Raw genomic sequence first — 17,261 nt, 5'->3', positions numbered from 1 at the left:
ATTCTACTTCATAGCTAATCAATTTGAAGAACAAAGTATACAATCAGGTATTGATGCAGAGAAAGTTATAGTTAATAGAATTATGAACATGGTGAAAAATTAAACCTGGCATCCACTATAATTCAAGTTATTAAAAGTGGACACCGCGTTTAATGTCATTTCTTACTGTGTGATAATTCTAACTAATTGAATTAGTTTTTTTACTAAATGTTATACAGTAAATGCTATCGTAATTCAGAGACGTTTGTTAACTAGAAAACCAGATATAGACAGCTGAATAGTTTCACAAATATATTTTCTTTTTTTTCCCCTTCAGCAACTTTTCTTGATCAATTCCGATTACAGTTGGAATATCAATTCTTAAAAAAATATTAAAGAGTAGTTAAGATAAACTACTACTTTGCGGAACATCTAATACTATGAAATTGCATTTGCAAATTTGACTGCAAAGCGTCTATTTGTAAGATAATTAAAACATATATATATATATATATATATATATATATATATATATATATATATACACATACACATAATAGGTACTGTGTGTGTTAAAGACGAGCCCTTAAGTGCTATTCGAAGCCAGGCACCTTTAATGAACGTTGAGTGGTTTGTAATTGGTGCTGTAGCTCTGCGCGTCCTTCGGGCGACGGGACCTTCACTGTCACAGCGGACAGCGGACAGGGTCGTGAGGGCAACGACCCGTAGTTAGTGAAGTGTCATGCCGGAGTGCAGTCAGGGACGCAACTAGAAGAGGGGGCAGACGAAATCGTGTTCCCCGGGTGCCTTTTTTGGATTTGGACAACGGGGGGTAGGGGCAACGCTAAATTGGCAGAATAATTTTCACTTTAGATATCTTTACTTGAATATCGTAGTGTTAAAACACAAAAAAAAAAAAAAAATGGTGGGCAGTTTAACTGAATTATTAGTATTGAAAGAAGCCTGTGTGTATATCGTCAAATATAAAAAAGAAACTGGGTATTTTCCGCGTACTATACAACTTGCGATGTACTAAAAAAAAAAAAAAAGACTGCAAATACCGTATAAACTGAATCAAAAATAGTTTTAATAGCGGAATTATTATGTGGAGGCGAAATGATGTGTTGTCGGGAAAAGTTTTGGTTTGGTCGGTTTGAAAAGAAAAGGTGGCGCAAAGAATAGTTATTGTCCCGGATGGAAACTAGTCCAGTTAACGTCCCTGGAGTGCTGTGATTGAAGCCACTACCCTCGCCACAGGAGCCATCACGGAAACCCGACTATCCACCAATCAGAACTGAGGGCTTGCTCCGAGCTCAGCGACAGTTCCCGAGTCGCCTAGGTGTTATTTTTGAGGTCGGTATTCCAAGACGTTTGGGTAAGGTAGCGAATAAGCACTGCCTTGTCGGGATACAACCGTAACCTGACTCGCGGGCCGTATTCCAGAACGTGAACCAACCCAGTCCCAGTAAATAATCAAACCGGCAACAGTTTTAATAAACGGTGCCCTGCGCGAGGCTAGAAACTGGCTCCAAAATATTCTAGCGGACGTTTCTCAATCATCGATACAATATTACGGCAAAAATATTAGCTATAACAGCATCATCGCACAAAATTAGAAACATTTTAAAGTGTAAAAAAAATTGGTTGTCTGTAAAGTCGGTTTACGGACGATAGTTTAACGTGACAACGTCATAAAAAAACATTGATGAAATGATTGCATACTTTTATGAATAAAATTAAATCATTTTTATTGAATTATCACTATTTTGTATGGATACAAAGAAGGAGTGAAATGAAATCTACAATTTAATTGATAAATTTACTTTTATTTGCACTCATTAGTTCAAATATGTTTATTACTTTAACGAACAGATTATTTTAACTATAACTTTTATACATGTTTGCTATTTAACTTCTTCCAATCTGTGTTATTCTTTTAATGATAGGACGATGATAGGCAAAGTAGGAAACGAATGGGAGTGTTTCAAGTTTAATGTGCCTCGAAAAAGTCAAATCTATGGTTGTTCCAATCGAGTGGAAGAGAGATAGATGCGGCGCAAGCGTACAATGAGCGTAACGGGACAGAGCGTAACGGGACAATGTGCGTAACGGGACAATGTGCGTAACGGGACAATGAGTCATCCTTTTTCGTGCGTGTAGCCGGCGTTCATCGATTTATTAGACGTTGTCACGTTAAAATGTAATCAGCATAGTTTCGTTATCATAAAATTTCGTATGGCACACCAACACACTTTATACGTCCCCCGATGATCACAAAAATGACTATATACGAGTTTATGGCACCGAACGCGGGTCCGCCATCTGGACGAAATCAATTAAGAAGTGTGCTCTGCGCATGCGCGGACTTTGGACAACAGATCGGCAACGGATAGGACACCAAAATCGGTTCCCTAGAAATTATGAAAGTGGCCGTGTCCTATCGTGCACTAGGAATACGGTCAGGGCATAGGTGTAGTATATTCAACACCTAAACCCTTACTTTTGTGTCTTGGAATACCGGCCTTAGGGTATCAAGTAACATAACAAGAGATACTGAAGCCATTAAAAGCTAGATAAATGTTGATTTGAAAATTGCAAGTATCTTTGTTACGTCACTTGATTGTAAGGTCCCTGTCATCACGAGGCAAAGCTGCTCGCAAGAACAGTTAGGAACTCCCGCATTGCTGCACAGGCTAGCGTTAAAAAGGTTAACGGCACGTGAAGTACAAACCATTACCAATATTGATCCCCTGTCTCAAAATAACCACCACGAAGGTAAGTAGAAGTAAAAAAAAATAAATTGTTATGTAGACTCCATTCGAAAAAATAAATTTCTAATATTTCTTTCAACCCTTGCGGAACAAACATCTCGGAATATTTAGGTCGCGAAGTTACACGAAGGAAAATATTCAGGCATGTACTAAAGGATTTGTGCATCGCAGGCCTCCGTCGCAGAGTCCACGGAGGCCTTGGAAGGTAGGACCTAGTCGAAGCGACAGTGCCTGTTTGTTGCGGCGCCTGCAAGTCTACTGCGGTGGAAGCAGAGGAAGTCAGGCATAAACCACGCCGAGTGTTTAACTACTCCCTCTTATGTCGGGCAACTAGCCGTGTCCTGTGAGGACTATCCCCCCCCCCCCCTTGTCACTCGCTTCGTGCTTGACCTCCTTGTGACACCTAGAGACAAACTCGTCAGTCGCCCAGAAATCTCCCGCCATCGCCGTCAACCGCTGTTCAACAGTGACTCGACGACTTTCCTGTTGTTGTTCTTTTTTTGTGTCTTCTACTTCAACATCACTCTTCAAAATAAGGCATAGTTAGGGACCGGAAAAAATTCGTGGGTTCAATGACCTGTAGGATGAACTCCATAGTTCTACGTACACTAGGTCAAATGTCACCCACTCATTGGCTGCTGTCTTGTGAGACGTTCCAGCGTAGCAGCCTGTGATTCGATAAAGCTTTGGTTGGGTGTTTCTCATTGGCCCAGAGTCATCCAGGTGAGTTGTGAACCAATAGCAGAGGCAGCACTGAGGTATAACGATTTGTATTTTAGCCTATCGTGAAATGAATTCACAAATTTTTCCGGTCTCTAGGCATAGTTCATTGAACGTTGCTGATGACATCCTGTATGTATTGCAGGTTAGAAATTTGAGGATTTCAGATAGAGAAGTTTCATTCCTTCAGTCTGGCAGCATTGGCAGGGCGTGTCCGTAAGTTCCTTTTTTCTTCCTAGTACGGACGCATTCACCCACTATCGACGCAATGTAAATGGCCTCAGCTTCCACACCACAGGAGCAAGGTGCTCACTTCAGCGAACAGCCGAGCACTGGGGTCTTGTGAGCGACTCGGTGTGGAGGCTGACGAGGAAAGGGCGGTGGTCGAGAGGCGAGGGTTGCCCCACGGCACTGAAGAGGCCAGGCGGAATACTGTCATTATGGTAGTCTTCCAGTACGGTAGTCTTCCGCGCCCCCGTCGCCGCGTCTGGAAGAGGGGCTCAAGTGCAGTGGCGTCTCGTCAGGGCAAGCAAGGAAAGCAGTGCTTGCCCAGGCATTGTATTTTTTAAATAAATATTTTATTCAGAATAGTATTTTACTTTGGCTCGAGCAGTTAGTTGTATGTATTTTTTTTACACTATCTTCTTGGGACCCAATACTGTGCGCTGTGCGCTATAAGAAAAGAACTCATTGACACACAAAACATGCTGTTTTAGAAGCGTTGCTAGGTTTAGAAGCGCTGGTAGGACCGCTTTCAGCAGGAAGGCTGCCGCAGTAGTTTCCTTTCGGAAGGGGGGTGTGGCATGGTACAAAGGTTCGAGGAGGGGATTGGCTGTAAAAAAAAATACGTGGTAGAAGCTACGAAGGTAACGCTTTCTTGCCGAACTGAAGCGAACATGGCCGAAGCAGGCGGTGGAATTCTTCCGCTGACTGCTTCGGCTATGTCCGCTACAGTTCGGCACGGCAGGTGGCGAGAATTTTACTATTCTAGTACATTTTTATGAGGTTCTTCTCTTTATTTTTATTACTTACTTTGCCATGTGTTGTCTGTTTATATATTTTGTACCAGATATCGATGATACTACACTCCCACTTAGTATATAAATAATGTAGAGTAGGTATTTTATTATCAGAATAATGAAAGTCAAACATTATTTTTCAAAAATAATTTATAATTTAAAAAAAAATGTCAATTTTTCTACCTGTGGAAAAGTCAATGTTCAGTTAAGAAAACTACTTAAATAGCACCCTTTTGTACCTTGAAATCCATATTTTCCCGGGGGTGCCCCCCCCCCCTCACCCCGGCCCAGTTTTGGGGTGAACGGAGTTATTGCTTCCCCTCATGTAAACCTCACGCCTCGCCACTGCTCAAGTGGGCGGCGTCATTGCTCGAAGCGCACAGCGCTAAAAGCGACCTTAACGAGTCCTTCCTTATCTGAGCGTTAAAGATGGTTGGTTAGGCATCGGAAGCTAAGTGACATCAGGGCGTCCTTGATCACAGTGGGTTTGTGAACCGAGTTTGATAACCACTCGGTATCTCGCGAGTTGAGACATAACCTTCAAAGCAATTTACGGCCACCACGGGCTCACTCCGTACTTACCTTTAAGAACTAAAAATCGGTCAAAATGCAGTCTTGTTGCAAAACGCGTTGTGCTAAAAACTTTTAGCAAATAATCATATACACTTTTAGTTTTTTAAATTAAAATTTTTAAACACAAATAATTATCGAAAAATGTAGGCCGAGCTTCAGAGGTGGAACTAAAAATACGGAATAGAGTTAAATGTTTCTTCAATTACGAATAGGTACTGAAAGTATAAAACCTTACTGAAATTTTGAAACTAATACAGCATATTGAGTACTGGGCATAATGCGCGCAAGCGCCTGAAGAAAAAGAAAAAGCTACATCAAATCAGTAAAAGTAAAAGCTGTATTCATAAAGAAGTGTTGCTTGGAAAAGTAGCACAGCAGACAAACAGGAAGTAATTGCTTGGAATATATTAATTGAAAATTCAGTCACGAACTGCATAAATGCCGCAGTTCAGCATTTTATTTGTTTATTGGTTCGGTAATTTTTGCTGCGACAATTTTGTAAAATTTCCCTAATATTTCTTTTTAGCATGTACAAATTGTTCGTTTCTTCCCGCGTTATACTGCCATCAGTTTATATTAGACATAGGCGTACCCATAAAAAAAGGGGGGGGGGGTGAAGGGGATGTTTTGGAGGTTCAAACACACTCCGAAATAAAGTCAAGAAAATTGTGGACGCTCATGTCACTCGAAGCTCATTGTCTGAAGTTTCGCACCGAGCGACGAGCGAGATGACGTCACCGAACTGCCCAATTGGTGAGCAAACGTGAACAAAGTCTAATTGGTTCGTGATTGGTCAGTCTCAGTTCTCTAATCGCTAAGTAGTACAACTCAACTTCGATTATGTTTTAGTTTTCCGCAACAGAATCGGACATTGGGTAGCCGTAGTGATTGCAACACTGCGACTTAATTTCGTACGAAACTCCATACAAAAAAAAAATGTTAAAATACGAGAAAAAAAGTTTTTTTTTTTTTTTTTGTTCGATATATATGAAGTCATGTGAAGAAGAACTTTCGATTTTCGCGAGATGCGCGATTTTAAACGACGGTTCCAAACATTGGAAAACTGAAACTGAGTAACGGACCACATTGAGTGCGACGCGGTGTAAATTTGTGTTTGAATCAGTACGTAGTTAGTTCACTGCGTATGTGTTTATATTCTGTAGATCATTTATCGCTAGATCATTAAGTGGAGTGACAGGATAGACATTTTGGCCCTGTGATCGCAGTACATATTTGAACATACATTTTTAACATATTATTACTTATTTATTTGATAGTACGGGCTTCGGCTCAACTTCGCTAAAAAAAAAATTTAAAATCGCGGTTAAAAACTTATTTTGTTGACACCCTTATAATCAAATTATATATCAATCGTATTGTCTTGCCAACGTCAGCTTTTTAAGGATAAGTTAGTAAAGTGCCTACTTAGGCCTACTTAGATTAATTAATTATTTTGCAACAGTAGTAGGGAGTAGCTAGATTATGTAATTTTTTTTTAAAATTTTATTAGTGTTGTGTAAGTAGGTAGTTAAATATTGTCATGTAAACTTACGTGAATTGAAAGAAAAATTGCATACAAACTGCAAACCTATAATAGCTCAGGTTTAAAAAATGAAATTCACGGCTATTCTAATTATTTACTTAATAATAAATAAATTCATTGTAATAAAATAAAGGTCGATGAGATTTTTATACTAAGTTAAGTTTTATTCCAGTTTATTATTTTTTTAAATTCAGCTAAGTCATTGAATATATTCAATGGCTAAGTCATCCACGGACTGCTTTGCTTATATAAACTAACCTAACTAAAATATCACATTTGTTCCCCAAGTTACCGGTTAACAGAATTTTTAATTTGATTATTTTTTATTTTATTTTAAGTAATAAGTAAAGCTATTTGTTGTTGTTACAGGTAATAAAGTATAATACAATATGGGAAAAATGAAAAGTTATCGATGAAAAGTATTTTTATAATACTTATAGTAAAAATTCATTATTACTATTTGTGGAGTTTTTCATAAAAATCTGGACTGACACCCCCCGAAAAAAATATGCTGGGTACTCTTATGGTATTAGACTTTACATATCGATTAATTTACGGATGTTAATTTACATAACTTCATACTTAAAAATGCAAAAAAAAAAAAATATAGAAACGCGGATACGTAGGGCCTACATGAGAAAGACATAGGTCTAATAAAATCTTTCAATTCATATTGGTTTAGTACGACATTTTGTGAAGAATAAATGCATGCGCTTATGAAAGAACTGTTAAAGTGGTTTATATTTTACTAAAAGGCCTATTACGAATGACCTGAATTCTACCAATTTTAAGTAGAATTTTTTTTTTTTTTTTTTGTTTTACCTGTAAGTAAATAGTTTCGAAGACCAATAAATTTACACATATGGCAGCGCAAAAACAACAGGTAGTTTGCACAGATATTATGTAAGACGTCTGTGTAAAAAGTGCGTTTAGTTTTTCTGTAAGAAAGGAAATACATGCGCTCGCAATCGCGACCAGGTGCAGAACACGATAAAACCAAAATAATTTGTTTCCTGTTATCTGCGTGCCTTGAGCAACCGACACTACGCCGCTTGGCTCATGTAGTTCCGCTGCTGTGTATAGAGTGCAGCAGTTACAAGGGACTCTTTATGGCGGAAAAAATATGCCAATACTTCTAACCGCCAACTGTACATACAAATTTTTATTAGAATACGAAAAACTGTATTAAGAAATTATAATAAATATTTAATAATGAAAGGTTCCAAACGAAACAAGTTGTCCTCACATTCAAAGATAGGTTAAACCTTCCATTCAAAAACGACACGTTATCACTTACTTTTTATCATCCGGATATTAACGTTAAAGCATGTAAATCACATGTAACCAACTATTTCCACGTGCAAGCATACCCGTGTGCAATAGTCATAAAAGTCTGATTATAGCAAGTAAACACAACCTTGTATAAAGTATTTGTTCAGATTTTTAAATGCATTAAATATTAATATTGTACTCACATAACATTTTCCTCCAGGAATGTTTTTATCACTTGTATTTGTGTAAACAAACGCAGCGCACGTAACCATGATGAAAGTTGATCCAACAATGACTTGAGCAGAACAATATGGCGATGATGACGTAACCAGCGGCTTCATTTCCTTATGTAATTTTTGGTGGCTTGGTGGCTTACTGCGGTGGGCCAGTGTCCATAGGGTCATTTATTTCGTATTCGAAGCTTTTTTTTTTTTTTTTTTTTTTTTTTTTTTTTTTTTTTAGTATCATATCGATAAAATTGTACGTAGATCAACACCCATGCCTTAACCGGGACTCGAACCGAGTACCCCTCGTACCATAAGCAGGTGTGCATCCGACTACGCATGCGGTCTCCTGTCTATTCCTAACTCCATGGTTTTATATAAAAGAAGACATTATCTAGAAATGTTGATGACTGCCTTGTGGCTGTAAAATTATAACTAAAATTTAATTAACAGGTAAAAATAATAAAAAAAGACACTTGAAAAAAGAAAGAATCTATATAAATATTAAATATAAATTTCTAATACTTTTGTCTACAAAAATCCCTTCACATACCTAGTTTAAAAAAATCCTACGAGTTTTTTTTTATTTGAAATCGTTGCATATATATAAAATATCCAATTTTAGTAAAATAATGTATTACTTAGCGTTATATTTTTGTACTTGCCGTAGAGCATATTTTACGACAATTATAACCGAAATCAGTGGAAATAAATTATGTGATTGATGTCTATCTCACCCTTAATAATTTTTGATACGACAAAAACCATTACTAAAAAGTGTTTAAAAAAAACAGGGGTTCAAATAAGAAACTAAATAAAACTTCCTTACCATATACACCATCTAATACGTTCTTGTTTATTTTAAGCCTTCAAATTAACTTTAAAACATTTTCTTAAGTAAAATTTATGTAACCAACCATCACTAAAGGGGTGGAAATAACAGGGGTTGAAAGACAAAAAAAAACTTTCTGAGTATGTATACCTACTTTCAAATCCGTTACAATTTATTGCAAATTCTAAACATTATCCAAAACCTTTGGCTGAAAGAATTTTTGATGAAACGAACTATTACCGTAAGAATAGAGGTTGAAATAGTAAAAATAAAAAAGGATCAATACTTACTTACTAGTAAATTCGTTTGAATATTTTTTTTACCATCTTAATAGTATTTACACATTGGTCCAAAGAATTTATTTATACGTCTACATATTAGTGAGAGGTCGAAAACAAACCATAATAATATTTTTCTCTATAACTGAACTTTAAAAGAAGATATACTGTCACGCTTAAATATAATCTCAGGGAATAGCAGAAAACTGTTATAAATTCAGCCTTTATAAGTATAAATTTAAGGAATGGTTTTGCTTGAATAAATTGAACACTGCACATTTTGGTTTTTATTTTTTATTATTGATGATTTCTTTAAAACAAGATATGAATACACGTGTACCAATGTTATTAGATGCATGAAACACGCATGTCAAGTTTGTATGAAATAATCTGTAGTTCTGTGTGGGCTTGCGTAGTTTACAATCCTCGCCCAGTGTAAAGGGGTTTGAAGGAGTGTCAGTGGAAGCACAAAGGTGGGGGTTTGAAGGAGTTTCAGTGAAAGCACAAAGGTGGGGGGTTTGAAGGAGTGTCAGTGGAAGCACAAAGGTGGGGGTTTGAAGGAGTGTCAGTGAAAGCACAATGGTGGGGGTTTGAAGGAGTGTCAGTGTAAGTACAAAGGTGGGGGGGGGGGGGTTGAAGGAGTGTCAAAGTACAAAGGTGGGGGGTTTGAAGGAGTGTCAGAAGAAGTACAAAGGTGGGGGGTTTGAAGGAGTGTCAATGGAAGTACAAAAGTGGGGGTTTTGAAGAAGTGTCTGTGAAAGTACAATGGTGGGGGGGGGGGGGGGTTGAAGGAGTGTCAAAGTACAAAGGTGGGGGTTTGTGGGAATACAAAGGTGGGGGGTTTGAAGGAGTGTCAGTGGAAGTACAAAGGTGGGAGTTTGAAGGAGTGTCAGTGGAAGTACAAAGGCGGGGGGTCTGAAGGAGTGTCATTGAAAGTACAAAGGTGGGGGTTTGAAGGAGTGTCAGTGAAAGTACAAAGGCGGCAAGGCACAGTTGCGTGCTGGTGACAGGTGCTCCGCTGGAAGTGTCGCTCCAGCGGCGAGCTGGCGGCAGTGACCTCCGCCGTCTCGCGCAGCCCTGGTCACGCGGGGTGGCTGCCGTTCGCCGCGGGCGCCTCCCCCGAGTCCTCGGCCCCCTTGTCCAGTCCCAGGTCTGCGCCACACCACAACACATCACACACACACACACACACACACACGGGTGTCTGGAACCGACTGGAGCGGGTTGTGACGTGACGTGTCCGTCCCCGCGACGCTCGAAGCAACGAGGAACTCCGCCGTCCACCCGTCGTTCAGGAGACAGGAGGAGCATCGTTGGGTGGAGGAGGATCTCGGGGAGAGGGGTTCCGGGTTCGAGTCCAGGGTCTACATTTGCATCCGTCTTCATCAATCACTAATAGCAACAAGTCTCTACATCTATATTTACATTTAACTCTCTGTCTCTCTATCTATATACCTCTACATATCTATTTCTCTATATTTATCTCTCTCTGTATCTATATATCTCTACATCGCTCCACCTCTCTGAACCATTTGGACCATAGAAAAAAGAGATACTGTCATGAAATACTTGATGGTAAGTACTACTACTGGTACTGTTCGTAAATACTGCTCGCGAGCTACCTTAATTTTTCTTTTTTAAGGGTTGGTTTTATCGAAATATCACCTAGACAAGTGACCTTCCTCGTGTTTGGAAGGTAAAGTGTGAAAAATTCAATCGCAATCGGATGGTTTAGGAACGCAGGCGGGAAAAACAAACAAATAAACAACATTTATGTATATGTGTATATATATTCTTATCAGTACATAAGAGTATATACCATTAGTATTTAATTACTATTATTTTATATAATAAAAACTTAGTACTATATAAAAATTAATTATATTCTGTTTAAAATGTTCTTATGATTAATTAAATAAGGATTTAACTAATTTATAATAATATTTTATTATAAGTATTTATATTATAATAATCTCTTTAGACTTTGAGATAAAATGATCAAAAGAAGCCTGGGGAAGGAAATTTTTTTTTGACGTGATAACGTCTTATAAATCGATGAACGCCGGCTGCACGCACGAAAAAAGCATGACTCATTGTCACGTTCCGCCTGAGCCAAGCGTTCAAGAACCGGCCAAGCACCGTGCGAGAAAAATCTTCTATAATATCAAACAGGTTAAGGCGAGCTTTTTAAAAGCAGTAGTTTAAAAAAAATTGATTTATTTGTCCAAATTTCGTCATTTCAAATTAACAATTTATTGACATTGATTTGATTTCAGTTTATTTCTATAACTAATTGTTCGTGATTATATTTAAACAAATTATTTAAATTAAATTTGCAAAAACTGCAAATAATATTTGAAAATTAAAAATGTATGTAATTTTTCATCAATTTTTTCTTATGACGTTATCACGTAAAAATTATCGACCGTAAACCGACTTTACGGACAACCCACTTTTTCCCCCTAATGTTCTACTGCAGGGACGTCGGAACAGGGGGGGGGGGGGAGCAGGGGCGAGTCGCCCCCGTGCTGTTATGCATGGGGGGGGGGGGGCGAGAGTAGCATTTCGCCCCCCTCCTTTTCCCAGAATAAATATTTTGTCCTAGTAGTATTTTTCTCAACCAGTAGTTTCAAACGTTTCATTGGTGATCACATTGATTAGAAAATCAAATTTATGATTGTCAATATATTCTTTTAAATGATTGCAAATTCCTAGATGGTATTTTATTTAAATTGTACTACATATACTGTCAGAGTAGTATTTAATACATAGTCTACTACGTCATCAAATTCTTGGAATGGTATATTTAATATTTTGGTTCGTAAACTCATTAAATAGCAAAATTTTGCATCTAAAATTCCAAATTTTTCCGGGGGAGGGCCCCCGGATCCCTCGCTCTAGGACTGAGGTAAGTGTGATACATCTCCCCCCCCCCCCCCCCAACTCATGGAAAACGTTCCGACGCCCCTGTTCTGCTGTTTCAAGTCGTGGGCTCGAGGAAGTCTTGCGACTCGGGGTGTGTACCTTTGACCACGGCCTCCACGGAGGTCGCGCGGCTGAACACGTCCGCCATCTTGTCGTCCAGACGCACGCAGCTCCGCTCCACGTCGGGCTTCCAGTTCCAGTACACGGGCGTGCGTCCGTTCGCCTTCAGGTCCTCCGACAGCAGCTTCAGGTTCTGCCAACAAGCTCTCGAGTTGTCCAGCACGCCTCGCCCGGCGGATAGAACACCATCCCAGAAACTCCAGCTCGTTATCTACAAATGTTCGCAGGCCTTCGCGGCCATTGTCCGAAGTAGCTTGGCTTCTGGGTTGTAGCCATGGCATAGTTTAGTCTTTGAATATATATATATACTGTATAGAAGTCGCCAGGCCAGGTTAAAATTTCTAATACGGTTTTGAGGTAGTTGGTTAATTCACCGCCGCAATCGCCACCATCTCTAGGGCCATCGACTTGTGGTGGTCCCTAGCGGACAAGTGTCGAACTCTTCAAACACCCCTTCCCCCTCCCGCTGAACGACCTTGAGCTGCAGTGAATGATGGGTGGGGGGGTGGGGGGAATGACAGCGGGCGACAGTTCTGCGCTCTAACGTGTAAATAACAACCTAAGACGATACAGGGCGTTACGGCAGCGCACTGCAGCGGTGAAGTTCCCAAGCTGCTCATCATACGCTTCTGAAAAACGTAGAGTAAATCCTATCCACTCGCGACTTCTATACAGTATATATATATATATTGAAAGGTATAGTATAGTCAGGGCCGGATTTAGAGGTCTGGAGGCCTCGGGGCAACAGAGGAGCGGAGGCCCCCTGGCCCCAAATTATTTTCCAAATAAAAACGAACAAATTTTTTTTTTCAGTCGAGTTTTCCAATAAATAATTTATTGTGAAATCAAGTAGATTCTCTTAGTATTTAAAAAAAACATACATAAATATAATCGGAGACAAGAATAATATGAAATTAAATTTTAGTGTTAATGAATATTTATGTTAATATTTAACAATAATATAATCATGTATGTACAAAGTACTGTAGGTAAAGGTAAAACAGCGTAAAAAGAATATCAAAGGATTTGTGGGGGCCCTCCGTTTGTGGAGGCCCCGGTTGCCCTCCCCTAAATCCGGCCCTGAGTATAGTATAGTAGTTTTATTGTCCAAGTCGACTACAAAAATATACAAATTATTGTACATGTAGTGTAGGACTCGTCAAGAATATTAAACATTATGAATAAACATTTAAGTACAACCACATACACATAAACAAAAATAATAGTAAAAAAACAAATAATGTACATCATATCATATTAATAATACATTTTTAGCATAGTTTTGCTTCCATAAAATAATTAATAGAATAAAAACTGAATTCCAACAGCAAATCTTTCAGTTTTTTTAAATGGACAAAGTTGGTTTTCTAATTTAAAATGTGGGGGAAGTTTGTTATAGAGACATATAGCAGAGTATCTCGGACTATTTGCAAAACATTTTGTAAGATGTTGTAATATATTAAAATTATTTTTTGTTCTAGTCGAATAATTATGTAAATGGAAATTCTGCAGTTCATTCAAATGTGAATGAGCAAATATAAGTAATTCATAAATGTATAACGATGGTAATGTTAAGACACCTAAGCTTTTGAAAAGTTGTCTGAATGAGGTAGGTACGATAATGTCCTTGGCAAATAATTCACCGACGTTTCGGTTGACATTGCAGTCGCCATCATAAGGGAGCAGTTACCTACTGTAGTAGGTAATTATATGCCAAGGACACGGCTACAACCCAGAAGCCAAGCTACTTATAGCTCATTACGCTTTAAGCAACAACAGCACACCACACGCAGTAAGGTATAACATTCAAATGTACCTAATTAAGGTATTTCCCGCATTTGTGTCTTCGTTAGTTTTTGCATAAATATTTAGGTTATTAAATATATTTATAACTTAAGCATAAGATTAAAAAAAGGATATGCCTAATATATAATACTTCAGGTAGCTCAGGTGTATCTTATATGCTAATTTTTTTGGTTATTTTCTTATTTGTACTGATATATTAATTCAGTTTTTGTTTAAATGTATTTGTGACAATTTTTGGTATGTCTTGGCTATGACATTTATCAGGTTTACTTTGCATGTACCTAGTTAGTACAGATGTATGTGGTTAATTGTAAGACAAGGCGGTACGCCTTAACTTCGCCACTTAAAGTAAGACAATAAATAAATAAATATTCCGACAGCTTTCTTATATTTGTTGCTTGGGACGGAAATTATAATTATTAAACATTATTTTGAGTTGTCAAAAAAGCCTTGCAAGTGATCACAAATAAGTTGAGACGAAGTAAAAAAAAATGTAAGAGACCTATCGTGATGAATTTACTGGAAATGACGAGAAAATGAAATCGCCAACATTATTTTGAGATTGAGCCTTACCTAATAATTGCAAACATGTATGTCTTAAATTTATTACATTCGCATACGCTACACAGAGCATTGTATAGTCATAGTTTACGACCACGGATGTCAAACCACCGAGTACAGTCACACTAAGATCAATAACACCATTTGCCTGGAGTGATTTCTAGGAACCATGGTTAAAACCGAGTCGCGATTTAGAGTACTTGAGAACTCTTACAGTACAAAAGATTTCTGTAATGTTTCTGTAACGTTGCATCGTCCACGTTAAAAACTAGAGAGCACATATTGTTTCAGATACAACTCAGAACTATAACATTATCTTTATAAATACTTGTAACGTTCTTGCAGTGTTACAGAATAATGTCTGAAACGTTTGTGCGGTACGGTATGTAACATCATCTTTCTTAAACAAAGTATTTTTTTTTGCAATGTTACAAAATTATTACAAAACATATATTTTTTCTGATATAAGGGATGTAAGTTATTACTTTTCTGAAACAAGGCAATAAGTATTACTGAATCTTGGTTGAATGCAAGAAACGCAATATGCAATAAAAGTTCAATAACTACGTTTAAAATAATCATTTATTAAAAACAGCAATGAAAGTAATGGCCAACATTAAACTTCTTACGTTTTGGTATGAATTTTCACCTTCCATATTGGAAGTGAAGTGTTCCAGCAACATTTAAACAATGCATATGTATGCATACATAGCCATGATGTTATGTTTACTACATATATAGGGTACATTAACATTCTCAATTGTTAACTTTTGCACATTGAAAGGGGGGAAAAAATAATTTTAAAACAAATCGTGTAGCGACAATTTCATGTTGTTTTCATTATAAAACTGAATTATCAAAAGAAGGCAGGGGAATAAATTTGTTTTCTAAAATTTTGCTATTTCAAATTGTATGGTTGGTGACATCTAGCTACATTCGGGGTTAATAAACGACCTTGATTGCCTTTTGTTGGTTACAGTTCTACTGTAGCCGCCCTAGAGTGTAGTAGTTCCATTTTTTTGCTGGAGTGCGGCAGCGAACATTGTATGCACACACACACACACACACACACACACACACACAAATAAATATATATATATATATATATATATATATATATATACACACACACATATATATAGGCATTTATGAGGAACTAGCGACCGTAATATTGCTTATAATTGTGAATGTTCAAAAATCTAAAAAAAAATATAGATAATTTTGTACCTACATATTAATTATTATTAAAAATATGACACAAAATAGCAAAAAAATGTATATATATATGTTGATACAATCACTACCAAATTTCACAGGAACACCCGCTGGGCTAATCTGAAGATTGCCTAAAAATTTCATCAAAATCGGTCTAGCCGTTTTATAGTCCACAGGGAACATACATACACACATCGATTTACAGGGTAATTATAAAGTCCATGAAACATTTCATAAAATCGGTACAGCGAAATTGAAAAGAATAACGTAGCAAATCATATACGGCGTGTAAGAACAACTCTCAAAGTTTTTTTGAATGTAGCGCCAAAAAGCTATTTTAAAAAACAACCGACAGGGGCGCTAGTGCATATAGTTGCTGAAAATGGCTGCGAACCGAGAGAGAAAGCAGAGAAAGCCTTTTGTGTGCTTGAATACGCCCGTAGCGAATCGGTAGTGAGTGTCCAAAGAGCTTTCCGTGGCAAGTTTAACAAAACACCACCAGTTTACAATAGCATAATGAAGTGGTACAAGAAATTCGAGGAAAACGGCTGTTTGTGCGACGCAAAACGGTCGGGTCGGCCAGGCGTGTCACAACAGACAGTGGATTGTGTACGGGACGTGATGGTGCGGAGTCCCAAGAAGTCAACTTATCGGGCTAGTGCAGAATTGAACATCCCTCAGCCAACAGTGTAAAAAATTTTTCGTAAGCGATTAAGAGTGAAGCCGTACAAATTGCAGCTTCTGCAAGCCATCAGCCACGATGACAAATTGCTCCGACTGCAGTTCTGCATTGCCATGCAGAACCGTCTTGAAGACGATGACTTTGCAAGCAAATTAATCTTCAGTGACGAAGGCACTTTTCATCTCTCAGGAAGAGTCAAACGACACAACACACGCATATGGGGGACATAGAATCCACATGCAACTCTCGAACACGTCCGAGATTCGCCAAAAGTTAACGTGTTCTGTGCCATGTCAAACAAGACAGTTTATGGCCCCTTCTTCTTCGCTGAGAGAACTGTCACTGGTATCACCTACCTCGACATGCTGCAATTGTGGCGTATGCCTCAACTTGAAGCTGATAGCAGGGACTTCATCTTCCAACAAGATGGTGCTCCACCTCATTACCACAATGTGGTACGAGATTATCTGAATGAGACGTTGCCACATCGCTGGATGGGCCGTGGGGTGGCCGCTGACCAAGTGCTACTCCCGTGGCCACCACGATCACCGGACTTGACACCTTGCGATTTTTTCTTTGTGGGGATACATCAAGGATAGTGTTTATGTTCCACCTCTACCACAGATCCTTGACGAATTGAGACACCGCATCGTAGCAGCTGCTCTTACCATCACTCCTGATATTCTGGGTCGGGTATGGGCAGAATTGGACTATCGATTAGATGTGTGTCGTGTGACGCAA

General features: G+C 38.3%; 2 protein-coding genes across 3 annotated transcripts in view; both read right to left on the bottom strand.

The window, feature by feature from the left end:
- LOC134538208 (sodium-independent sulfate anion transporter-like) overlaps positions 1-8,151 on the bottom strand; it is a 97,902-nt gene extending 89,751 nt beyond the window's left edge. The window contains exon 1 of the mRNA XM_063379305.1: positions 8,081-8,151. Within this exon, the coding sequence (XP_063235375.1) occupies positions 8,081-8,082 (2 nt within the window). The 5' untranslated portion in view covers positions 8,083-8,151. The remainder of the gene's footprint in view (positions 1-8,080) is intronic.
- A 1,338-nt stretch (positions 8,152-9,489) lies between these two features.
- Positions 9,490-17,261, bottom strand: part of LOC134538207 (sodium-independent sulfate anion transporter-like) — a 50,439-nt gene continuing 42,667 nt past the window's right edge. For both annotated transcript variants that reach the window (XM_063379303.1, XM_063379302.1), the window contains 2 exons: positions 12,236-12,389; positions 9,490-10,363 (listed from right to left, as the gene is read on the bottom strand). In XM_063379303.1, coding sequence (XP_063235373.1) covers positions 10,293-10,363; positions 12,236-12,389 — 225 coding nt within the window. In that variant the 3' untranslated portion in view covers positions 9,490-10,292. The remainder of the gene's footprint in view (positions 10,364-12,235; positions 12,390-17,261) is intronic.

The sequence above is a fragment of the Bacillus rossius genome, chromosome 13, assembly GCF_032445375.1.
Source record: "Bacillus rossius redtenbacheri isolate Brsri chromosome 13, Brsri_v3, whole genome shotgun sequence".
Lineage (NCBI taxonomy): Eukaryota > Metazoa > Arthropoda > Insecta > Phasmatodea > Bacillidae > Bacillus > Bacillus rossius.
This window is presented reverse-complemented; position numbering and strand designations above follow the sequence as displayed.